The following is a 25,597-nucleotide window of genomic DNA, read 5'->3' on the forward strand; positions in this document are numbered from 1 at the left end:
AGAACATCGGACCAAATACATCGGAACCAGAACATCGGACCAAATACATCGGAACCAGAACATCGGACCAAATACATCGGAACCAGAACATCGGAACCTGAACATCGGACCAAATACATCGGAACCAGAACATCGGACCAAATACATCGGAACCAGAACATCGGAACCTGAACATCGGACAAAGAACATCGGATCAGCGTTCCGACTTCTCAACATCTGCTGACAGCGAAGACTCCGTGCTCTTCTGGAGAACATCGACATGAACGGTCCTGGAGGGATGAGATGCCTCCCCCCAATGTGTGTGTGTGTGTGTGTGTGTGTGTGTGTGCGTGTGTGTCTACGAGCATGTGTGTGTGTGTGTAATAGCTTGTGTTGTGAGCCGCGGGGACTCGTCCTGCTGTGTGTGTGATGACAGCAGATGCTTCTGTCCATTAGCTCTACACACACACACACACACACACACACACACACACATAATGAATGAACCCCATCAAGCAGCTGCATTATTCAGCTTCTTCTTGAGGACGGAAATAACTTAGAAGAACGTCGTCTTCAGAAGCAGGAACTCGTTGCGCCGCTCAGATCGTGTCCGGCGAACTCCATTTCCCAGAATCCCCGACGTGGATTTAACTGCTCCTCCGGGACGGAGCCGCCGTTTTCGGTGGCGGGAAATGAAAAAAGCAATCGACGCCCGGCTCTCTGACCCGAACCCTCAAAAAAACGACGGGTCGGTTTAACCCCAGGGGGCGGAGCCTATGTGTCTACGGCGGCTCTGATTGGAGGAGAAGCGCGGAAGCTGCTTTTTTTGATTTTTTTCTTAATTATTCAAGGGACCCGTTTGAAAGAAAAAACCTCCTCTCAGAAATACACGCCGATCGGTCTATCGATCGATCGATCCCCGACCTGTCAATCAATCACCGGCGTGCTGTGACATCACTGCCGGATCTGTGGGAATCAAGCTATCGGCCAATCGAGGAGTAAATTGACGGATCGAGCCATAAACACGGCGACCGTCGATCTCGGAGCTGATGTTGATCTCGTCTTTTTCCATGTTTCCCTTGCGGCGTGTTTACCGACACACACACACACACACACACACACACACACACACACACACGCTAAAGCTACACAGATGATCGTGCAGCTTTAGTAATGTTGCTCCAGGGTTTAGTCTGTACCGGAGCTCTATTGTCAAGATGGATTAGGGTGGTTTTCTGCCTGACCGTGTGTTTGCGTGTGTTCATGTGTGTGTGTGTGTGTGTGTGTGTGTGTGTGACACCCACATGTGCTGGGATGCGTTGGGGAAGGCGGTGCTGTACTGCGGCGCCGAGTCCTCAGGTCCGTGCGGCGCCGCATGGCTCAGAACCATCAGCACCGGCCGGTGAGGGTACATCCGCTTCGAGGAGCGGAAATACCGGATGGACTCGGCTGTGATCAGATCCGTCAGGTAGTCCTGGACACACACACACACACACACACACACACACACACACACACACACACACACACACATCTGGATCAGGATGCATCTCCCTTTGTTCTCCTAAAGCTCCAATTTTAATCATCTTTTCTCCTGATGCACGTCCAACGCCTGTCCTGATTGGTTGCTCAATCGGTGGTGTGTGTGTGTGTGTGTGTGTGTGTGCACCTGTGGGTACTGTGCGCCGTGCTTCTCTCGCACGCCATTCCGGCTGAGAGTGTAGTTGTAAAAGCGGCTGTTCTTCACAAGGCCGAGCCACTCCCTCCACCCCGACGGGACGTAGGAACCATTGTACTCGTTTAGATACTTCCCGAAGAAGGCTGGACACACACACACACACACACACACACACACACACACACACACACACACACACACAAATGTTTAGTAGCATGGAGACACTGCAGCATGTAACCATAGCTGTATGGATGTGTGTGTGTGTGTGTGTGTGTGTGTGTGTGTGTGTGTGTGTGTACCTGTCCTGTACCCGGTGTTGTTCAGGTACACCCCGAAGGTCCTGGGTTCCTGTTGCCTCTGCCAGGACATGGAGGAGCAGTTCTCGTTGTTGGTGTAGGTGTTGTGGTTGTGGACGTACCTGCAGGAAGAGGCAGCTCAGCGTCGGTGGATCTGGCAAGCCCCGCCCCCGCTCTCGTTTCCACGGCGACGTCAACTTACTTCCCGGTGAGCATGCTGGAGCGTGATGGACAGCACATGGGTGTGGTGACGAAGGCGTTGGAGAAGGAGGTCCCGCCCTCCTCCATGATGCGTCGCGTTTTGTTCATCGCCTGCATCGAACCTGGAAGCGGACGGGTTCCCATGTAGCGTTAGCTTAGCATTGAGTTTTTATTTTGTTGTTTGTTTTTCAATATTTAGATTTTAATTTCAATCCATCGTCCACCACTTTTCTAGACTCTTCTCTCCCCGGCCACATGGTCCAGCTCTTCTGTAGGGACCTCAAGGTGTTCCCAGGCCACCCTAGAGACATAGTCTCTTCTTCCCCCTGGCCTCCTCCAAGATGGACATACCTGGAACTCCCCCAAAGAGGCCCATGAGATGCCCGAGCCACATCATCTGACAGCAACTATACTCCGAGCTCCCGGATGACCCAACTTCTCACCCTATCTCTTTGGGAGACTCCGGCCACCCTGCTGGGAAAACTCATTTTGGCCACTTGTATCCATGATCTCGTTCTTTCGGTCACCACCCACAGCTCGTGTCCAGAGGTGAGATTAGGAGTGTAGATTGACTGGAAAATTGAGAGCTTCGCCTTCTGGCTCGGCTTCCTCTTCACCACGACAGACTGGTACAGAGTCCACATCTGCCTGTCGGTCTCCCGCTCCAACCTTCCCTCCCTTGTCCACAAAGCCCCAAGATACTTGAACTCCTCTGCTTGGGGCAGGACCTCTTTCCCTACTTGGAGTGGGCACTCCACCTGTTTCTGGTTGAGTACCATGGTCTCGGATTTGGAGGTGCTGATCCTCATCCCGGCTGCTTCACATTCGGCTGCAAGTTCTCACTGGAGATCGCGGCCCGATAAAGCCAACAGAACCACATCATCTGCAAAAAGCTGCGCCTAGAAATTCTGTCCATAAAAGTCATGAATAGAATCGGAGACAAAGGGCAGCCATGGTGGAGTCCGACTCTCACCGCAAACAAGGCCTACTTACAACCGGCAATGCGGACCAAGCTTCGACACCGGTCATACAGGGACAGGGAACAGACAGTAAAACGGGGTTCAGTACCCCATATTTCTGGAGAACCTCCCACAGGATTCCCCAAGAGAATTTCATTAAGGCTGATATCTGGTTACACTGAGTACTCCCTTGAGTACTACATTGTCTATCTGTACTATTTACATCCTGGTACTTTTTGGACTTGGACTATCCACTGTCTTAAGGTACTTAAGTACACTACATACTTGCACTGTACTTGTACCTGTACTATCAGTAGAGCTGTTAAAACAGTACATTGTGTACTGTGGTACCTAAGTAATGTCAGTACTATGTTTACTTGAACAGTGATATAGCACAAAACTGTGTACTTGTGATACCTCAAAGAAGTCTATACTTTTGCAATAATGTCACTACATTTAGTGTACTTGGTCGGTTGTGTATCACTAAATCCTACACTTGTATGGTGATGCCTCAGTAAATCGTATACTTGCACAGTAATATGTCAGCACTTTGTTTACTTGTACAGTGATGTATCACTAAACTGTGTACTTGTGGGTGCTATCCTAATAGTGTGTACTTGTTTGTAATATATCAGTATTCTGTAATTTTACAATGATGTATCACAAAACTGTGCAGTGATATACCAGTGCTTTATGCACTTGAACAGTGTACTTGTGCAATGCTATCTCTGTAGAATGTGTACTTGTATGTTATATATTAGTACTCTGTGTACTTGTATGGTGCTACCTCATTTGTGCGGTATCATGGTATTACAGTCAGTGTGTGGTGATGCTCTCCTCACCCAGTTCCAGGTCCTGGTCGTCCGTCAGAACCAGGATGATGTTTGGACGGATGTTCCGTCGGTCTCTCTGGAGGCGGGCCTTCAGACGCTGGCCGGACAGGAAGTGGGCGTGGCCGAGCGTCGCAGACACGAAGAGGAAGAGGAGGAGTCGGCCCGCCATGGCCTTCAACTCCTGACTTCCCTCAGGGACGTCGGCCAATCGGGAGCGGGTTCAGGGCGTCTCGGCGTCTGGAGGACAAACGGATGGCTCTTTAGAAAAAACAAACATTATAATGGCTAAAAATCCAGATTAATAATCTAGGCTAACAACCAAGGTGAACAGGCGAACAAGCTAGGCAAACAATCCATGCTAATAACCCAGGTTAACATTCCACATTAATAACCCAGGCTAAAAATACAGGTAAACAATCCTGGCATATAATCCAGGTTAAAAAAATCCAGGATAACAACAATTAAGATTAATAACCCGTTAAAAATCCAGATTAATAATCCGCGTTAGCATTCCACATTAATAACCCAGGCTAAAAATACTGACTGATATCACAGACTAACAATGGAGGCTAGTAAATCCATGTTGACAATCTAGGGTTAGCATCCAGGCTATCAATCCAGTTTAAAAACCCAGGCTAATAATCCAGGTTAAAGATCCACATTGATAACCCGCGCTAAAAAAATGACAGGCTAATGACACAGGCTGACAATTGAGGCTAAGAATCCATGCTAACAACCCTGTCTTAACATCTGGGCTAACAATCCAGGTTAATCAAGGCTATTTGGGATTATTACAGGCCAAATCTGGGATAACAATCCAAGGTAACGATCAGTATTAGTGCAGGCTAACAATACAGGCTAAAAGCGCGGCTAAGAATGCCGACTGATAGCACAAGCTAACAATCCAAGCAAATAATTCAGGCCAACAATCCTGGTCGAGAGGCTAGGCAACTAATCCAGGCTGACAATCCAGGTTTATTTCACCCAAAACCTTTCATTCCTAATGGTTTCAGCACAGATTAAGGCGCAACGGAAACACGCCGTAGCAGGGCTCCGGCGCCGGTCATGTGACCGTGCTCGGGTCATGTGACCGACCCGCTGCCCGTCACAGAGGCCCAGATCACAGGGAGGTTTCAGGGCTTCGGTTTCTGCGTTGTTATCTTTGTATCCTGACCCTCCGGGTGTGAAACGTCAGCCCGGGTGTTTCCTCCCAAACGCCTCTGCCGACGGGAGCAGCTGTGAAAACACCAGGCGTCGCCGCGGTTCCCCACGCCGGCCCCCGTCCTTGAACTCACCGCGGTTCCATCAGGGTAAACACTGAACTTTAAAAACAAACAGCTATAATTCAAACCAGCGGCAGCTTCATTTTTTTTTTTTCTATTTTCTTTTAGATTCTTTCTTTTTAGTTGTAAAAATGCGCTTGATGCTGAGGGGGGCGTTGGTCACATGACTGTACGCCTGCACCCGAATCCGCTGCTTCCTGTATCTGTCATTTCAGACGGAAACAGAAGCCCCAGATCCTAAATCTGAATATTCTCCCGATAAATAACTTCTCTCACCTCCTTGATGTCGTGACTCTGTTGCCTTGGCGACACAGGACTTCACACTGACATTAAAATGACAATTGTAACAATAAAGGGGGGAGCAGAGGAGGAAGAAGGACCGGGATGAGAGACTTGGGGGGACGAGGAGGGACCCGAAGGAAGGACGATTCATTCATATTCATGCTAAGTGGGCGGGGCTTGGGCTGGTTGCCACGGCGCCCAGGCAGCCCGTCGCCGCCGGGCTGCGGGTGAAAATGAGGCCGAATCTAATAGAAGTGCGGTGCTAATGGTGGCGCGCAGCTGCCGGGCCGCATGGGGTCAAAGGTCACGTCCCTGAGGTCAAAGGTCATGGGGCCGGAGCATTGTTTCCTGGTCGTCATGGTAACAAATCTGCGTAGCGTACAGTGGCCCGTGTCTCAGACGCACCAGGATGGAAATTCCTGGTCAGTGATCCATCAGATCAGGCTTCCTGATCAATAAACCGGCCCCTGAGGCCTGCAGAGACCCCCAGAGACCCCCAGAGACCCCCAGAGACCCCTGAGGCCCCCTGAAGCCTCCCCTTGGTCCCCCAGGCCCCATGGACCCGCACACCGACCCTGGACAACAGGAATCCCTCTGCCTCAAACAAAACTTTCAGCTTCAACTTCAGAAGAACAAATTACAACAGTTTCAAAACAAGACCTTTCGTCCTGACACACACACACACACACACACACACACACACAAACACACATGCATGCATACCACGTGAATATTAGAATCTTGTCCCTGGACAGGAGAACCAGGTGGATCTGGTTCCTCAACTCACACGTCCTTCAAAATAAAAGATTCTGATCTGGATCGAGAAGTTCAGATGCTCCATAACACCGAAAGAGGATTCTGGAAAAAGAAGACATCTGGGGGAAAAAAAAAAGATGTTTTCGGTAAAGCCTGAGACAGGAAGCGACACTTCTCCGTTGTGTTTCACTCCCCGCCCACCTCCTCCCGGCCTCCTCCTCCGTTCGCGTCCTGCTAGCCGTTACCGTGGCGCCAAAATGCAGCAAACATCCCCGTGGCAACAGCAACTTCCCCTCGACGACGGCACGTTCTCCTCATCCAACAGCTGAAGCGCCGCTGCTCCTCCTCCCATCTTCTCCTCCCCCCTCTGTCACTTTTCCTCTCCTCTTCCAGCGCTCTATCACCCCCCCCCCCCGCTCTGGGAATTCTCTGCAGGGTTGTTTGTTTTCAGAACGGAGAGAAAACAAAAAGACGCAGCTTGGACAGATGAGGGAGGTCAGAGGTCAAAGGTCATGTGACCTCCGATCAGTGTCAATGACCGGTGTTGATTGATCCACTCCACAGCTGATCATGTGACATCTTCATCCATCAGGAGCCTCCGGCGCCCCCTAGTGGACAAACCCTACCTAGCTAACAGCAGCGGTGATTTTAGCTAACATCTGTCGGCCAATCAGCAGCAGCGATCTGAGAACAACCGTTTCACACACTTCTGATATATGTGGAGGAGCTGTGGTGACCATCTTCTCCTGGAGGACCTTCAGAGCTCCATCTCCACCTCGAGAAGCTCTGGAGGTCCATCTCATGGAGGAGCTCTGAAGGTCCATCTCATGGAGGAGCTCTGGAGGTCCATCTCCTCCCGGGGAGGAGGAGGCAGATTGGCAGCCCATCACAGATTCAGAGCTGAACACGAGACCGTCAGATCAACTTCACCTCAGAACCTTCTGGTCCTGGGTCATGGAGGACCAGAACCAGCGACTCAAGACACACACAACACACACACACATATGGATATGTATGTATATATATATATATATATATATATAAAGGCAGGAGTATGAATATATGTATGGGTTTGTACATGGATGCACGCACACACACACACCACACACACACACACACACACCACACACGCACACACACACACCACACTGCATAAATAGGTCATGAAAACTGAAACTTCATCTAAAATACAGAACATCATTTACAGTCCACGTCCTGCAACTCAACAACCCATCCTTCCATCTCCATCTCTCCATCCCTCCATCTCTCCATCCCTCCATCTCCATCCCTCCATCTCCATCCCTCCATCTCTCCATCCATGTGAGATGTCTGAGTGCGACCTTTCACCTCTTTTATACTTCAAATGAGAAAGAGAGGGAGTGAGAGAGCAGAGGGATGGATCTCATCTTCATCTTCCAGGTTCTCCATGTTGTGAACCAGAGAACCTTCAACATTGGCAATTCATAGGTTTTACTGGTGTTTTATCTTCTAATATTAAAGTGTCCCATCAATATTCTGGGATTTATTAAATTCTCTTCTAAACTTTTTTACAAATTTCAATTATTTTTCTTTTCTAGAACCACGTTCTCGGTTTAATGGTCCACCTTTGCCGGATCTCCAGAGGTCAGAAGACCTTCGTTAGCGACGATGCTAGCTGGTGGCAAAGTCACAACATTGGACCTTATTGACCTTCTGAACCCGGGGCCATGTTACCATGGATACCCAAAGCGGCGTTACCGTGGAACCCGAAACGTGATGATTTCTCAATTAATGAGGTCTAGAATCGTCTGAGCCAGGATCTCATTATGCTACAAGCTGGAATGTGTGTGTGTGTGTGTGTGTGTGAGGGGTGGGGGGCGAAAACACAGGGTTCGAGTAATTTTAGAGCCTAGAATTTAGACAAACAACTTTGGTTGCTATGGTTACAGTCACAACCAGTCATTTCCCAGCCACGCCGTTTATCATTATTTTTGACACGGTGGCGTCACTCGTGCAACAGAGCGCCGCGGGGCGGTCGTGCACGGGCAGGTCCCGGAACGCCGGGGGGGTCATGTGACCAACCCAGGATCAGCTGATTGGCCCGCGGGTTCACGTCAGCCTCGGGCTTGAACCGGATCACCTGGACTCACGTGAAGGCAACAGGGTGGGGGGAGCTGTCAGCCGGAGTCCTCACAAAGCTAGCAGTACCAACCTGCAAGTGTTTGTATATGTGTGTGTGTGTGTGTGTCAGTGCAGGTGAAGTGTGTCGGCAGGCTGCCAGGATGTAATTACTGTCTCCATTACAAAGCTGTGATCATGTTAAACACTCACCTCTGGCACACCCACACACACACACACACACACACACACACACACTTTCCAGCAGCGCTGGTACTCATATTTGTGTCTTGCAGACTGTATGAGTTTTGCATGTATTTGTGTGTGTGTGTGTGTGTGTGTGTGTGTGTGTGTTATCTCCTTCCATTAACCTGAATAAAATCTGCCCACGTCCGGAGTGACCTATAAAGAAATAAAAAAATAAGGCGCGGAGCTGGCTTGGAGCTGGCGTCGAGCACGCCGCCGGCCGCTACGGCAACAGCTCCATCGCCTGCAGTCGCCCCCGGAGACGGCGGGTGTCACCGCCAAGGCTTCGCTTATGACAGAGTGATTATTCAGGAGGGGCCATTATGAGAGTAAAGTACTGGGGAACAATAACTTCCACACAAACTGCACGTTTTTTCAGTCATTCATTCATCCGTTCATCTGTTGATCAAACTGCGAAATCTGATTGGACAGGGCTGGTGGGCGGGGCTTAGGGTGGGACGGCGTTGAGTCTGGTTTTGGGGTCGGGAGGGAATTAAAGCAAGACTCGATGCTCTGATGTAGAAGCCGTCAGCTGTCAATCACAGCAGTCAGCTGTCAATCACTGGATCAGCTGTCAATCACAGCAGTCAGCTGTCAATCACTGGATCAGCTGTCAATCACAGCAGTCAGCTGTCAATCACTGGGTCAGCTGTCAATCACAGACATCTAACCTTTCACCTTTTCATTCACACCTGAAGACAGGTGAGAACCTTCAACAAACCAACTGACTATTTTTAAGACCAAAGAGGGAACACCCCACACACACACACACACACACACACACACACACACACACGAGCTTCCCCTTTAAATTGCGGTGTAATAACACTGTAGTAAAGTAGAGCCGTCCAACCCTTGGTTACGTTGGTGTCTCGCCAGCGTTCCTCCTGGAAACGCGTTCCTGCACCGAGGACACACTGCGTCATTTAAACCGCCGGGGTTCGAGGGGTGTGTGTGTGTGTGTGTGTGTGTGTGTGTGGGAACAAAGTACCCGCCGCCGTGTCTGCGCTGATGACATCACCGGCAGGCCACAGCACTGCCGCCACCACTCCCGACAACCCTTTTTTTTTTTTACGGCATTAATCGGATCAGAGAGACGCCGATGAACAGGTGACCTTCTGCTGACCGTGTGTGTGTGTGTGTGTGTGTGTGTGTGTGTGTGTGGGTGGTTGTGCGTGTGTGTGTGTGTGTGGGGGGGTGTGTCCACATGAAGAGGCTCTAAAAAGGGCTGTTTTGTGAATGGAGTCTGGTGGGGGTGAAGCCATGATGGCTTGCTCTGAGCCGCCGTTGGCGACCCCTGATGACATCACTTCCCCTCTGCTATTTACCTCGACCCTGAGGGGGTCAGGAGGGGTCAAGGGTCACGGAGCTCAGCCGGGGTCAAACTTCAACTCTGCATTACATCAAACCCCCCTGAGATCCATCAGACTATTTAATTTGGAGGCTTTTTAATCAACGGTCGATTTCGAAATTAATTTGTTGCACAAGGGAAAAAAAAAGCTCAGTATTCTTCACATTGATTACTGCATTGATCGTGTGTGTGTGTGGCTGTGTGTGTGTGTGTGTGTGTGTGCATCACACAACAAAAAAAGCTTTCAGATTCAAATCACACATGATGACAGTTTCGGGGATAAAGTCAAAGAAGGAAACCAGGACAGCGACTGACTCTCCCTTGTTGTCGTCATGGTAACAAGGTAGGATGCTGGTTATTATGGTCTGCAATTACAGTCGCACTAACGGGCATAAAAAGGATGTTTGTGTCAGTGACTTGATGCTGTTTGCATTTTGCTCCTCCAGGGGATTCGCTAAAAAGTTAGTGAATCACTTCCCGACGAAGGCTTCGCTAAGCTCCGCCCCCTTTGGTTCCCGCCGCCGCACCGGTCAGGATGGCCTGGTCAACCACGACAACGTGGCGTTCGGCATCCCCAAGGGAACTAAAACTAGCTGTTTTATTATTTACAGTTTCCATGCAGTATAATACATGGTGTTAGCAGGTTACATTGCGTTTATGCTAAGCTAGGCTAACAGTGGAACCTTTGGGAGCTCACAACTTCTGATTTTGTTATTTCCTTTTTAAAATATAATTGAAATGAAAATTTATGATGGAAAAAGCAGCCTAAATGTTCGTCATGAATGAGCGAGGGTGCAAAGAAGAAGACGAAGAAGAAGAAATGGAACGTGTCCAGCAACGGAGCCGCCGAGGCGCTTCAGAAACAAGATCCACCAAGAGGGAGAGTGACGGCAGCCGCTGAGCCCTGGCACCAGGAGTGTGTGTGTGTGTGTGTGTGTGTGCGCACATGTGTGTGTGTGTGTGTGTGTGTGTGTGTGTGTCTCCCACAGCCCGCCTTGTTGGCAGCAGCAGGCAGAACTAATCAGTTAGCGGGTTAGCTTCAGTGCATTTGACCTTCTGACCTTTGACTGCTGAGAAAGACAGAGCGGAAACATGCAAGAGCTCGTGGAGGAGACACACACACACACACACACACATACACACACACACACACACACAGTCCACACCTGATACTCAGATTACTCCAACAACGCTCCAGCAATGATTATCCTGTGTGATAACACGTGTATCTACTATGTCAGAACACAGTCAACGACTTGTGTCGTGTGTGTGTGTGTGTGTGTGTGTGTGTGTGTGTGTGTGTGTTACCTAGTGAGTTCACGCTGGGGGGTCACTGGTGTGTTCAGCTCTCCACGGACCTGAAACAAACAAGCAGGGGTTTACTGCCTCTGTGAGGACCAGATAGCGTCAATGTCATTTATCGTCCAACAACAAACTGGTCCTGAACCAGAACCTGGTCCTGGTCCTGGTCCTGGTCCTGATCCAGATCCGGACCAGACGACATTGACAGATGGTTTCTTTTTTACTTAAATGATAAAAGCATCAGTCCAAGGTTAATGGGACTAAAGATGTTTACACACAGTCATGTTGTAAGGATGCCTGCCAACACAAACACACACACACAAGCACACACACACACAAACACACACACAAACACACACACTTCTATGGTAGTCAGTTGGCACAATGACAGTGACACCATGGAAACTGTTGGCTGCTGCTCACCATCCACCTGAGTCTGTGTGTGTGTGTGTGTGCAGCCTCGGGACACACACACACACACACGTGCACATATATATATGACTGCACACACACACAGACTCCCAGACACACACACACACACACACACACAGCTCCACAGGTGAGGTAAGGCAACAGTAAATCAACATGGTGACAGCAAGCTGGCGAGGCCGACAGGAAATGGAGAATCTCTCCAGGGCGGCGGTGTTTGCGGTGTGTGTGTGTGTGTGTGTGTGTGTGTGTGTGTGTGTGTGTGTTGGGAGTGTAAAGAAGTCTGGACGTTATCAATATCTGCTGATTAAAAACCAATCTGATCAATAATAAGCCGGTCTGAGATCAAATGGTGACGTGGACGTTGATGTTGTGCGGACCCTCTGTCCTCCAACATCTCCAGGAGGAGGAGGTCCTGGTCTTCCCTTACACCTCCGTGTGTGTGTGTGTGTGTGTGTGTGTGTGTGTGTGTCCCTCCAACAGCTGTTCCTTTTACAGCAGGAGGAAGAGGAGCAGCTGCCTTCTGGCCTTTTCTCCACCTCCTCTCACAGACGTCTGGCCGCTCGCCACTTTCAGCCTCCGGGAGGCGCCGTGGCGTCTCGGCGGTGAGGAACCCCTAAAGAACCAGGTGAGGAACCCCTTAAGAACTCCGGAGGGAACCTGGAGGTGCACCATGTGCACCCAAACAGGCCGTGTTGGTGAAACCTCACCAACTCCCATTAGCTTAGCCGCTAGCCGCCTCCTTCGGAAACAGGATGTGACATCATCTCTAAACCCCATGTCACTCAAATGTTGATATTCTAAACATTTCAGTGATCGGCGTCCTCCTCCTCCTCCTCCTCCTCCTCCGTCCCCCCGATCGAGCCGGCTCTAATTAAAAAATGACGAGCTTTGAAACAAACCAGCCGTCCCCCTCCATCCTTCCATCCCTCCGTCCCTGAGAGAAGACGGCGGAGCGATCAGAATCTCTGTAAAAACCATCTGCGGTGTAATGAATGTGTAATAGACCGGGCTGAGCGCCGAGGTCTGCGGAGGGGAAGCGTTTCTGGAGCCAATCGATAGAAAATGAATGATGTATTCAAAAAGGGCAGAGACAGATTTAGTGATATTACAACCTATTATTGTGATATTATTATGTAATTACATTTTTAGTTTTTTTTTGTGTGTTTTAGCACAGGCATCACACACACGCCAAAACAGGACCCGGAGAAGCTCCGACTGAAGGTTCTGCTCTGGAGGTTCCTCAAAAGGACGTAACGACGGCGCCCCCAGGGAACGTCCCCGAGGCGGAAACCCGCTGTCTTCCAGCTCGTCACGCCGCCATTTTGGCTCTGTTAGCAAGGCGAGCTACATCTGCGGGTTGTGATTGACAGGTGTTGACGGGGGTCATGTTTGACTCTCCATCTGGACTTTAGTAGGTGATTGGAGAACACAGAACTGACAACTTGGGGGGGGGGGGGGGGGCGTTAGTATTGTCGGTGATTCTTGTTGCCATGGTTACCGTCTACATTCCCACAAGTGGTCACACACGTTTGAGATGTGCGTCGTCGTGAATGTCACTGGGGAAGAGGAGGAGCGGCCTCGGCTTGGTCGCCGCACGGCAGCTTCTTCCAACTTCCTCCGGGACCTGCGCGTAATCACAAATGGTTGCCATGGAAACCCGGACCTCACAGAAGCCTCTCCCGTCCGACATCGTCGCCGGGGACGCAAAAACAGAAGAAGCAGCGAGGAAGAGGAGGTTACATCACATGATGATGGGGTTGGCTCGCTCGGGAATAGAAAAGCAGGATTTTGGAAATACCAAAGCGTGAAGAAGGTATCTCCATCCAGATTATAATTTCAAAATTATGAGACTGATGTAGATTACACACACACACACACACACACACACACATACACAAACACACACAGGAAGTGGCTTTCTTCTTGCACTGAAGCAACTGTCAGCTTGCATACGCCCTTGAATGTAACACCTTCACCCCACAAGTGTGATACGTGGGAACCGTGCGCATGTGTGGATGTGTGTGTGTGTGTGTGTGTGTGTGTGTGTGTGTCCGTGTGTGTGTGAAGTGAACCCACAAACCGCTTCCGGCTGTTTCTGTGTGTTTGTGTTCATTGTTTGGGTTCGACCTGCATCATTAATCAGGAATGCGAGGCTCCTGTTACTGGGTCACAAACACACACACACACATATACACAAACACACACGTACTAGTGCACGCATGCACACACACGCACACACACACATACAGTCATTGTTTGAATGGGTTGGATCTCGGTCTCCAATACAAGGCATTCGAGGAAAATCGCAAAAATACATTTATAATGTGCATACATTATGTATATATATATATATATATATATATATATATATAAACAATATATTAACAAAAATGTGTCTTAAGCATTTTTAATATAATATTATTTTATATAAAATTTTCAGTGATTATTCATATCTTACCATACCGTCTTTTTCCTACACTTTTGATTGACAACTTGTAGTCTGATTGATTGACAGCCTTGCCGCGACATTGATTGACAGCCTGTCGTCCCGGTGATTGACAGGCGGCTCACTCACATCCAGCGCGCCACTTGTTTTTGAGAGGCTGCTTCCTGAACGACGGCACGATCGCCGCTGAATGACCATCGGTCGAGCGTCACCGTGGCAACACCAGGGGGTTGATGCTAGCGCATGTTAGCTAGCAGATACGAGCAATGCTAGCATCCCCATGGCGTGCAACAGACGGAACCTGTACACCTGATACCTGAACATCTGAACACCTGAACAAGGGTGACACCAGGAGACCCAGAGATTAGGATACCCGAGGACCAAGATACTAAGATACCTTAAAGCCAGGACACCTGGATATCAAGACAACTGGACATCAGGATACATGGACATAAGGATACCTGACCCCTGGATACCTGGAGACAAAGACACTAGGACACCTAAATGCCAGGATACCTAAACACTTGGACAGTAGAGTACCAGGAGAACAAGACATCTGGACACCTGAACACTCGGACGCGTTGATACCAGGATACCTGAACACCAAGACTACAAGACCATTGGACGCAAGGATACCTGGCAACCAAGAGACCAGGACACCAAAACTCCTGGACACCAGGACATCGCAACAAGTAGACCCCAAGAATACTGAAAACCAAACTACCTGGACAAAGACTTCTGGACACCTGAGCCCCTGGACATGTGGTCACCAGGAAACCTGTTCACCGGGACTACAATACCCACTGGATACCAGGATATCTGGAGACCAAGATCTCTGGACAGCAGGACATCAAGACAATTGGACACCAGGAGACTTGGAGACCAAGACACTAAGAGACCTGAATTCCAGGATACGTGCCTGGCAATCAAGACAATTGGACACCAAGACACCTGGAAACCAAGACTTCTGGACACCCAAACACGTGGATCCCAGGGTACCTGAACCCCAGGATATCAAGACCACTGGAGACAATGACACCTACAGATAAGGATACCTGTACACCAAGACACCTCGTCACCAGAGCATCAAGACAATTGGACACCAGGATACCTGAACACTTGGATACTGGAGTACCTGGAGCACAACACTTCTAGACACCTGAATGGGTTTATACCAGGATACCTGAACATTGGGACTACAAGACCATTGGATGCAAGGATACCAGGATACCAAGACTCCCGGAGACCAAGACATCGAGACAATTAGACACCAGGACAAATGAACACCAAGTCTTCTGGACACCAGGATAGTCGTTTGCTGCTGCTGACTGGAGTCCCGTGCTGGTTGTTAGGACATGTAGGGGGAGGAACCAGGCCCGCAACCAGGTGGAAGTAAAGCCCCATCTGATTGGACCCTCCCCGAACGTGGCATTTCATGCACCGGTGGCGGGGTTGCTTGTGATGGGGGATGTCTGATCTCCTCCTGAGACGCTCAAAGTTCAGCTGAGACGCAAACAAACACATTCCTCTCACGTCCACGTCCAGCCCCTGGAGAGCGAGGAGGCAAGATGATGATGATGAAGGGGAGGAGGAAGAGGAGGTGACCAAAGGCACATTTACCATCTGTAATCAAAAGGAGTCCATGTTGGACCCACGCCTGCCCTCCCCCTTCTACCCCCCCTCCAATTTCCTTCCTTCTGTTAAAAAGCCTGACCAGCATACTGATGGTGGGATTACACACACACACACACACACACACACACACATACAATGTAGCGAGAAGTAATGACTTTCTGCCTTCTCTCTCAATTCGCTCTGAGCTGCCAATTCCCACTGAGGCGTCTGTGTGTGTGTGTGTGTGTGTGTGTGTGTGTGTGTGTGTGTGTGTGTGTGTGTGTGTGGAAATGAAAGAAAGAAAAAGGCACGAGGGAGTTGATACAACATCCCCAATTAGCCGGGCTGGTGGTCTGTTTGCAGGGCTCAGTGTCTGCAGGGAATGGGGAGGGGGGTCAGAAAACTGGACCAGGACCAAGACCAAGACCAGGACCAGGACCTTGGGTTGATGTGGTTCAAGGTTTGTCAGGTGGGGGGGGTCACAGAGCGCCCCCTGGAGGACAACGTCTGCAGAAAACAATTAGCCGGAAGAGAGAAAATGCAGAAGCTTTTCTCCGCTGGATTCTGGTTCCTTCTGAGCATCTTGATCAGCACCTGGACCTCCTGCAGGAACTGGGGCCTCTACCTTCTGGAGAGGCTCCTCAGTGGACCTCCTGAGGGTTTGTTGGTTCTCCTGAGATGGTGGGGGATAAGGGGGGGGGGGGGGGGGGCTCCCTGCTCCTCCAGCTGACGTCGGTTTTGGGGTTTCGCAGAGAACCGAAGATGAAGAGAGAACTTTATGAAGATTGGTGGGAGCCGCAGTGATGGAGGTGGTGGGGGCTCTGAGTGTGTGTGAGTGTGTGAGAGAGAGTGGGGGGCGGAGTGTGTGTGTGTGTGTAATTGGGCGGACTATGAGTGTGTGTATGGGGGGGCTGTAAGTGTGTGTGTGTGATGGGGGGCTGTGAGTGGGGGTACTCTAAGTGTGTGTGGGGGGGCTGTTAGTGTGTGTGGGGGCTATGAATGTGTGTGTGTGTGTGTGTGGAAGCTATGAGTGTGTATGTGTGTGGGGGGGGTACAAGTGTGTGTGATTGGGGCTATGAGTGTGTGTGATGGGGGCTATGAGTGTATGTCTGTGTGTGTGTGTATGTGTGTTTGTGTGAAGGCTACCAGTGTGTGGGTGTGGGGGGGGGTCTATGAGTGTGAGTGTTTGTGTGGGGGGGCTAGAAGTGTGAGTGATGGGGGATATGAGTGTGTGTGATGGGGCTATGAGTGTGTGTGACGGGGCTATGAGTGTGTGTGATGGGGGCTATTAGTGTGTGTGTGTGTGTATGTGTGTGAGTGATGGGGGGGTCTATGAGAGTGTGTGTGTGTGTGTGTGTGTGTGTGATTGGGGGGCCTATGAGAGTGTGTGTGTGTGTGTGTGTGTGTGTGTCTTTTTTCCACCTGTGCTCCACACCTCATCCTCCTCCTCTCCCACGACTGCGTTCATTTCCTGTGTTCGCTGCTGCACTTCCTGTTTCCTGCTTCACACCTTTCGAGGCAGGAAGTGAACGCGGTTTCACGTGATGAAGAGGTTCTCGTCTTCGAGTGATGAGGAGGAGGAAGAGTCTGCTGGAGGGCGAGCGTCACATGATAAACTCATCTGAGGCTCTGTGTTTTCTCTGAGTGGATTAGAAATGTGCGCGCGCACACACACACACACACACACACACACACACACACACACACACACACACACAGAATCTCCATTAGGCTCCTGTTCCAGCTCATTTCTGTTGACAAGAAACATTTGTGAGTAAATCAGTTGATTATTTTCAGGATCTGCTCAAAGTTTTATATCCGGCCTTTTTTATTTTGAAAAAGGCTAAAACAGGAAGTGGATCCTCGGCTTGGACCGCGTTTCCAATCAGCCGATCGGAAATGTATTTCTTTTCGATTACGATAAAAAAAAACGATCAGTGAGTCATTCAGTGAGTGATTGATTCGGAGGTCTTCATCACCTCAGCATCAACCCGGTTCTCACACACACACACACACACATGCACACACACACACACAAACACACACAGTGACCGACTCCGTATCTCTCCTGGAGACAGTGCTCCAGAGTTTAACTCGGTTTCTGGTTTGTGTGTGTGTGTGTGTGTGTGTGTCTGTGTGTGTGTGTGTGTGTGTGTGTGTGTGTTTATCTGCAGGGCTCCATTAGCACTGACAAGCTGAGCAGAAACGGACTGACAGAAGCAGGAAGTGAAGTGTGTCTCAGATGAAGGTCGTCCATGACTCCCGTGTCTCGGGGGGGGGACCCGTCGTGGCACGTGTGTGTGTGTGTGTGCACGTGTGTGTGTGTTGGGGGGGGTTTTTACAACGGTCGCCGGAGACCGCCGACATCCCAAAATACTCCACCTAGTTTCTGACAGAGTGGAACCACAACAGAGATTTCCCACTCTGTCAGTGAAGGCCCTCCTCCTGAGGCTTTACTCAAACAATTAGATTCTTAAGAACGTGGAAAAAGAAGGAACACGAACTTTGTGACGCAGAGTCGTGCAGACAGTCCTCGTCCTCGGGGAGTCAGAGGAGCAGAGGAGGGAGCGCGGAGTCTCAAATCTGATGTTCTGTTGAAGCTAACCTGGGCGTGATGGCTCTGACCCCGGGTTTGAGAACATTCAGCGCTGTAGAGCAAATTATTTTCACATCGTTTCTCAGGGGGATCGACATCAGCGCGACCGCTGAAGGAGAACATTTGCCGCGGAACAGATGAAACAGCAGTCAGGGAGGAACGCGGCCCCAGAGAAAGATGTTTCGGGAGGCACGTGGAAAAAAGAAGGATAATGGAGTAGAAGTCTTTTAAGTTCCAATAAAAAAAACCATCAGTGAGTCGTTCGGTGAGTCAGTCGCATAAATGAATCTGTCGCTCACTTAGTTTTGGATCGCTCAGAAATGGACTGTCAGCTAAACAATTGAATGATTCAGTGATTCAGTTACAAGCGGTAAGACTCGCTGAGTTTCTTATTGAGTTGGTTGGTGAGTCTGTGGGTGACTGAGTCAGTGAGTCACCAAATGATTCAGTGTCTGATTCAATTCCTGAACCAGTGATTCGTTGAATCTGTCACTGATTGAGCCTGTGGGTGACTGAGTCACCAAATGATTCCATGTCTGACTCAGTTCCTGAACCAGTGATTCGTTGAATCTGTTATTGATTGAGCCTGTGGGTGACTGAGTCGCCAAATGATTCAGCGACTGACTGTCAGTGAACCAGCTATTGAGTCGGTTAGTGAATCAGTCGCTCTGTGATTGGGTCTGTGGGTGACTTTGTCAGCCAGTGAGTCAATGAATCAGTCAATGAAGAAGATGGTCAGCGTATGAGTGAATCGGTATCTGACTCGGACAACAATCCAGTCAGTAACTGAGTCAGCCTGGGCTGCAGTGATGTCACTGCTGGATTACAAAGTGTTCATTTGTTAACAGCATCCCTTCCCCTCCCCCCCCAGGCTGCAGCTGAGTCTATAACAATTACCAATTTCATCAATTCTGCTCCCGGGAGTGAAGAGGTAGAGGAGGGGGAGGGTGGCGGGGCGTGGGTGGCGAGCACCAATCAGAAGGAGCCGCTCTCTGACCTTCTCGCTGCACCGGCGTGAAAAGGATAATCAGACTGATGGGAGATTTAAGAGCGGCGCCCCCTGCAGGCCACGGGGGGAACTGCGGCCGGTGGCAAAAACCATCCAACCCTTAAGAACCAAAGACGAATACGTGGAAAATCCTTCATATGAAAAATCGCAGGATGTGTTTTCACAGCTTCCATTTGTGGCCTCCTCTAACTCTTCCAGGAGAATCATCTTGATCAAATGACTACAGTTGACCCGATCTGACTGGAGTTCAGCCATTGGATAATGTCAATCAATGACGGGGAGGCCACGCACTCATGAATGTGTGTGTGTGTGTGTGTGTGTGTGTGTGTGTATCAGGCCCCGGGCTGCACGGGATCAAAGGTCACCACGCTGCGTTGCCATGGTTTCAACCTTGAGCCCGGAGGTTTCCGGAGTACAAATTTACCGCAGAGCTTTCATCAGATTCGTCTGCAGTGGTGTGGTTTCCTCCGCTCATCGTATCCAAAGCTGGTTCTCCGGGGACGTGGAACCTCCAGAACCTTCTGACACCTGTGCTTCTGATGTGGTAAACAGTCTGGATCCACAGCTGGGGTTCAGAAGCAGATCCAGTTTTTGGAATAAACATCAAATCGTGTTTGCATCTCCGATGCTGGGGGGGGGGGGGGGGGGGGGGGGGGCTTAATCTGGACGGGTCAGCTGTCAATCAAACAACCCTCTGATTCAAAGCGATGTCTTCAGAGGAGCTGCTGGGAATGTGGGAGGTGGATGGAGATCATGGGAAGAACCTGGAAAGGCTAAACGGAGATGGAAGGGAGGAGGAAGAACATCATTTTCGGGAAACGGCTGATTCCTGCTGCCGTCACCGGGTTTCACTTCCTGCCGCCACCAACGTGGTCGCCCTCTAGGCTCTGCCGCTCCTGGGTTCTCCAGCCGTGGGACGCTGCAGTGACGCAGCTTGAGGTTTCAAACTGCAGCGTCGGCTAAATCTGCGACGCAGTGGACTTTCCAAACCTCAGATTGACCCTTGCAGCCTGGAGTCTTCTCATGAGGACGTCTCCTTTGGAGAAGCCTAGAGTCTTCTCATGAGGACATCTCATCGGAAATCTTATTTATCCCATAATTCCCCCTCAGGGATAAATAAAGTTTATTCCGATTTGGATTCTCATTCTGAACTCTCGAGTCCTCATGAGGACGTCTCCTTGGCAGAAGTCTGGAGACCTCCTTTGGAGAAGCCTGGTGTCCTCTGATGAGGTCGTCTCCCTGAGGGAACCTTGAGTCTCCTCATGAGGACGTCTCTGCTATACAAGCCCGGAGGCTCTCATGAAGACGTCTCCTCAGCAGAAGCCTGGACACCTTTTTTGAGGACATCACCTTGGGAGGAGCCTCGAGTCCTCTCATGAGGACGTCTCAGCAGAATCCTTAAGTCCTCATGAGGACGTCTCCTCAAGAGAAGTTTGAGTCCTCTCGTGAGGATGTCCCTTAGCGGAAACCTGAAGACCTCTTAACAAGACATCTCCTCAGGAGAACCCTGAATCCTCTCATGAGTATGTCTTCTTTGGAGAAGCCTGGAGTCCTCACATGAGGACATCTCAGCAGAATCCCTAAGTCCTCATGAGGACGTCACCTAAAGAGAAGCTTGAGTCCTTTCATGAGGATGTCCCTTGGCAGAAGCCTGAAGACCTCTAAACAGGACGTCTCCTTAGTAGAAGCCTGGTGTCCTCTCATGACATTGTTTCCTCAGTACAAGCCTGAGTCCTCTCATGAGGACGTCTCCTGGGCAGAACCATGAGTCCTCTCAAGAGGACATCTCCTCAGCAGAAGCCTGGACACCTTTTTTTGAGGACATCTCCTTGGCAGAAGCCTCGAGTCCTCTCATGAGGACCTCCTCTGGCAGAAGCCTGAAGACCTCGTAACAGGACGTCTCCTCAGGAGAACCTTGTGTCCTCTCATGAGGACGTCTCCTTGGCAGAAGCCTGGTGTCCTCTCATGACATTGTTTCCTCAGCACACGCCTGAGTCCTCTCATGAGGACGTCTCCTGAGGAGAAGCCTGTGTTTTTTCCCTTTTCAGCCGATGCAGTTCCTGTCAGTCGTGGCAGCGAAGGGTTAACGGGTTGCACCGGCGCTGGACGGAGAAGTCATGAATCACTCCGAGTCCCAGAGGAGGTTCCTTCAAAACGCCTGTGTCAGCAGCGAGAAACCCGAGAGCGTCTGGATCCTGATGGGTCCGCAGGGTTCGGAGGGTTCTGGGGCTCGATGCCCACCTGATCTCAAGGAGGAAAGTGATTGGCCGCGACGTCGAACCAGCGGCGTGGTGCCCTGACCTCCAGAACACTAGGGGGCGCTGCAGGCAACACTTGAGGCTTCGCAAGTGCTTGACATGAATCTTGAGAAAATAATGTGCAGTAACATAAATGAAGCAAAATGATATTAGAGTATATTAAATGACATGAAAATAAATTTTAAAAAAGTCAAAGGGATATGAATCAAATGAAATTAACGATAATAAAAGATAAAAATAAGACAAATAACATAAAATAACATAAATACAAAGAAAAAATTAAATAAAATAAAATAAAATTAAACCAAAATAAAATCAAATGAAATAAACTGCAATAAATTCAGATTTATGATTAAGAATTAAATAAAAGAAACAAATTCATGAAATTAATTACATTTAATTTTATGAATAAATCAAATTAAATCAACTGCTGTAAAATAAGTTAATGAAATCAAAAGATATGAAATGTGATAAAATGAAAAAAAAATAAAATAAAATAAAATAAATGAAAAGACTTCTGGGATGTAAGCAAATCGTCAGCAGAGGATCTTAAAATCCCCAAATCCTATCAGCGCTGTGAGAAACCAAGAAGGCGTCGGGTTTGAAGACAAAGAGAGATCTTTGAGCGGTGGAGCGGCGGGACGGAGGCCTGACCAACACGTGGCGTCACGGTCACATGTCACTGATGAGACACAGGAAGTGGAGCCGGCGGATAATGAAAGGTCACGGGGTCAAAGGGCGGCATCATCGTCGGACGACCGAAACGCGGCACCGTGGGAGGGCGGAGCTAAAGGCCTGTCAGCTGAGCGTCGCACGCCCGGCGTGTTTTAAAGGCTCGTGTTTAAAGCGCGGGGCGGAGCCAATCACAGCACTGAGGGGGCGGGGTTTAACTCGGACAGGCGGCTGTCAATCATCCAACCATTTAGCCTATCATTCACCCCTCAGAGACGATTTCTTCTGAACATGGAGATCCCGTGCAGGAGAACATGACGAACACTGAGAGAACCTCTGACCCACTGGCCCCGGCGTGTTTTATGACTCAACGATTATTTTCGTTGCCAGAAATGATAAGTGAACGGGCTCCGGGGTTCAATGATCACCTGCGGGCGACCAGGAAGCAGGTGGAGATGTTTGGAGACGAAGGCTGGAGATGATCCTCTCGTCCAGCTGCTTCCAAACTCATTCACCCAAATCCAAGTCATTTCACTCCAAAACTCAATCACTGCATTCATTTCCTGCCAAAACCAGACAGACTGCACCTTTAAGACGCCAACGTCCAGAGTGTGTGTGTGGGTATGTGTGTGTGTGTGTGTGTGTGTGTGTGTGTGTGTGCGTGTGTGTGCACGTTCACATTCCAGCAGGCTCATTTACCGGACAGGGAATGTGTGTGTGTGTGTTGCAGTGGTCAGGACAGAAACCATGTTGACAGAAACCATTACCATTTGGTCACTGGTTGCCCAAGCTTAATCTAACACACACACACACACACACACACACACACACACACACACACACACACACACACACACACACACACACACACAGCAGCAGATAATGAACATGTATGCTATATTATTTAATCTGGCGCGGATTAGAGCAGATTAGAGTTCTCTAATTAGACACCAAGGGTCAATCCTCGCTCCGCTCCATATTTGGGGAAAAAAAAGAAAAAACAGGAAATGAGCGTCCGACATGCCAGCGGCCAATCAGATTTTGCTTCAGAACGGCGGCGTTATTTCACACGAATTGATCCCGCATTCTGAACGGGACTCTCTAATTGGTTTATTTTGAAATTTAAAAGGCTTTTATTTTGAATTCCTGGCTGATTTTTTTTTTTTTTTTTTTCGGAAGCGTCAGGTGATTTCTTAACAATTTAAGCCGCTTTTCCCATGATTGTTTCCCCAGATTGAAAGAAAAAAAAAAAAAAAAAAGACCAGGCTGGTCCTGCTGAGTCAGGAACAGGAACGCCGGCACTCAGGAGTATTTGGAGCAGAAAGCGTTGCATCATCAGTAAACAAACAGTGATTTGGTTAAATTTCAGCCCGTCTTGTGTCGAGTCCAGGCAAATGGGCAACTGGCTGTGCGTGTCTGTGTGTGTGTGCGTGAGGATTAAAACGGGAAAAATGTCAGACGGTATTTGAATGCAACATCCAAGCAGAGAGGCGACACCAGGACAAACTTTGCTTTCAGGGTCCAGGCTAATGCTAACAATGCTAACACCGCTAACCCCACGAACAGTTCTCTCGCTTGCCTCGATTTTTGAATAGTTTTTTATAATTCAAGTACCAGATGAGGGCCGTACGTCCCCGAGGCCGGACTGAGCCGTCAAATCAGAGTCGTGTTCCCTACAAGTGAATCGACCAATCCCACGAGCCCTGACGCTGGATGCGCTAGGCCAGAACCCTGACCTGCAGGTTTCCCATACGTCCCATCGTCATCAACGTCCGGGCCATCACGACCATTTCCAAGCAACTTCTCAAAAGTTCAACGAAGCTAAATCCCACCGGTTTCCCCTTTTTCCCGCCCCTGAGGCGCCACCTTCGGCCAACAGGGGGCGGCAGTTTTGTGTTTCCACGGGAACAAGCAGGATGACCGAACTTGAGAAGTGGTTTGTTAAGACGGTAGCTTAGCGTTAGCATCCATATCACTAACTAGCAAGACTATCTAATCCCAGCATGCACTGCAGCGGAGGGATTTTATTTTTTCCTTTTTTTTTCTCCGATCGCCCAGGAGCTCAGCCGATCACAGATCGGTTTCTTTTTTCTTTCTCTTGCGCTCTTTCTGGGGAATTTAAAATTTTAAAAATGAGGTTTTGACGCTCAGGTTGTCCTGGACGCTTTCAGACGCCGTGACAAGGCTCTCCGGGTTTCTCGCTCGCCGTTCGACTCATCCGTCCGCCGCCCCTTTTATTCATCCTCCTGTTTTCATTCCCGCCGGCTCCGGAGGAAATATATGATTTTAATGGAGCCGAGGCGGGGTGGATCGGCCTTCCTTCCTCCGCTGCCCTCCCTCCATTCATCCACTCTTTCCTTCCTCCCTCGCTCCCTCCTCCGGACTGACCTCAGCTGAAACACACACACCCACGTGTTTGACAAGCAGGAAGCAACACACACATACACACACACAGCAAAACGCACAAAACACGCGCACGCTTTGAGCGGCACGTGAAACCCGCGGCTGCAAACAAGTGTACGGGCTGAGAACTCATGTCAGCAGGAAAGTGGAGCAACACACACACACACACACACACACACACACGCAGAAACAAAGCTGCTTTGACCGCTGCCTCACGGCGAAGTAGAGCAGAACTGAGCATCATGACGACCTGAGAGTCAGAGGAGAGAAAACAGTCCAGTACCTCCTGCCGCTGCCGCCGCCTCTGGACCTCCTCGCCGTCGGCAGGTGTTCCTCCCTCCCACGGGGAGGAGGAGGAGGAGGAGGAGGAGGAGAAGGAGGAGGAGGGAGGTCTCCGATCACAAAGTCATCCCCTCGGTGAAATCCAGAGAAACTTGTGTCGGGGCCGACATGCCTTCCCTGCCCGGGGAGGGAGAGTTGGTGGATGAAGGGAGGAGGAGGAGGAGGAGGAGAAACACAAGTCTCACTCGGGCTATTTTTCTAACTGGGCTCCGGCTCCCCTCCCTCTCGCTCTCCCCTTCTCTGTCTGAGCGGCGGCGGCGGCGTCCTCGCTGCCGCTGCTGGTAGAGCCATCTGTTGCAACACGTCTGCCTGCCTCTCCACTTTCACTGCCCCCCCTCCCTCCTGCAGGGGGGGGGGGGGGCAGAGAGAGAGAGAAAGAGAGAGAGAGAGAGAGAGAGAGGGAGAGAGAGGGGCGGGGCTTAACTTTCCTCGCAGCTGATAGGACAGTTGGGCGATCACCCCTCCCTGACTGGAAAGGGAGGTGCAAAATGAAATAAATGCAAAGGGGGGGGGGGCACACAGATGTGGGTTATGACATCTTTGTGAGGACTTTCACGGTCTT

The 25,597-nt window shown here is 50.0% G+C and overlaps 1 protein-coding gene across 1 annotated transcript in view; it reads right to left on the reverse strand.

Annotated features, from left to right (window-relative positions):
* Positions 1-25,365, reverse strand: part of LOC147226916 (extracellular sulfatase Sulf-2-like) — a 36,662-nt gene extending 11,297 nt beyond the window's left edge. Inside the window, 7 exon segments of the mRNA XM_086159305.1 lie at positions 1,284-1,453; positions 1,649-1,800; positions 1,957-2,075; positions 2,156-2,276; positions 3,956-4,183; positions 11,270-11,319; positions 24,977-25,365. Of these exon segments, the coding sequence (XP_086015431.1) occupies positions 1,284-1,453; positions 1,649-1,800; positions 1,957-2,075; positions 2,156-2,276; positions 3,956-4,115 (722 nt within the window). The 5' untranslated portion in view covers positions 4,116-4,183; positions 11,270-11,319; positions 24,977-25,365.
* Between the last annotated feature and the right edge of the window lie 232 nt (positions 25,366-25,597).

The sequence above is a fragment of the Fistularia commersonii genome, chromosome 14 (assembly GCF_037954325.1).
Source record: "Fistularia commersonii isolate RoL2024-O1a breed Wild chromosome 14, RoL_Fcom_v1.0, whole genome shotgun sequence".
NCBI classification, from domain to species: domain Eukaryota; kingdom Metazoa; phylum Chordata; class Actinopteri; order Syngnathiformes; family Fistulariidae; genus Fistularia; species Fistularia commersonii.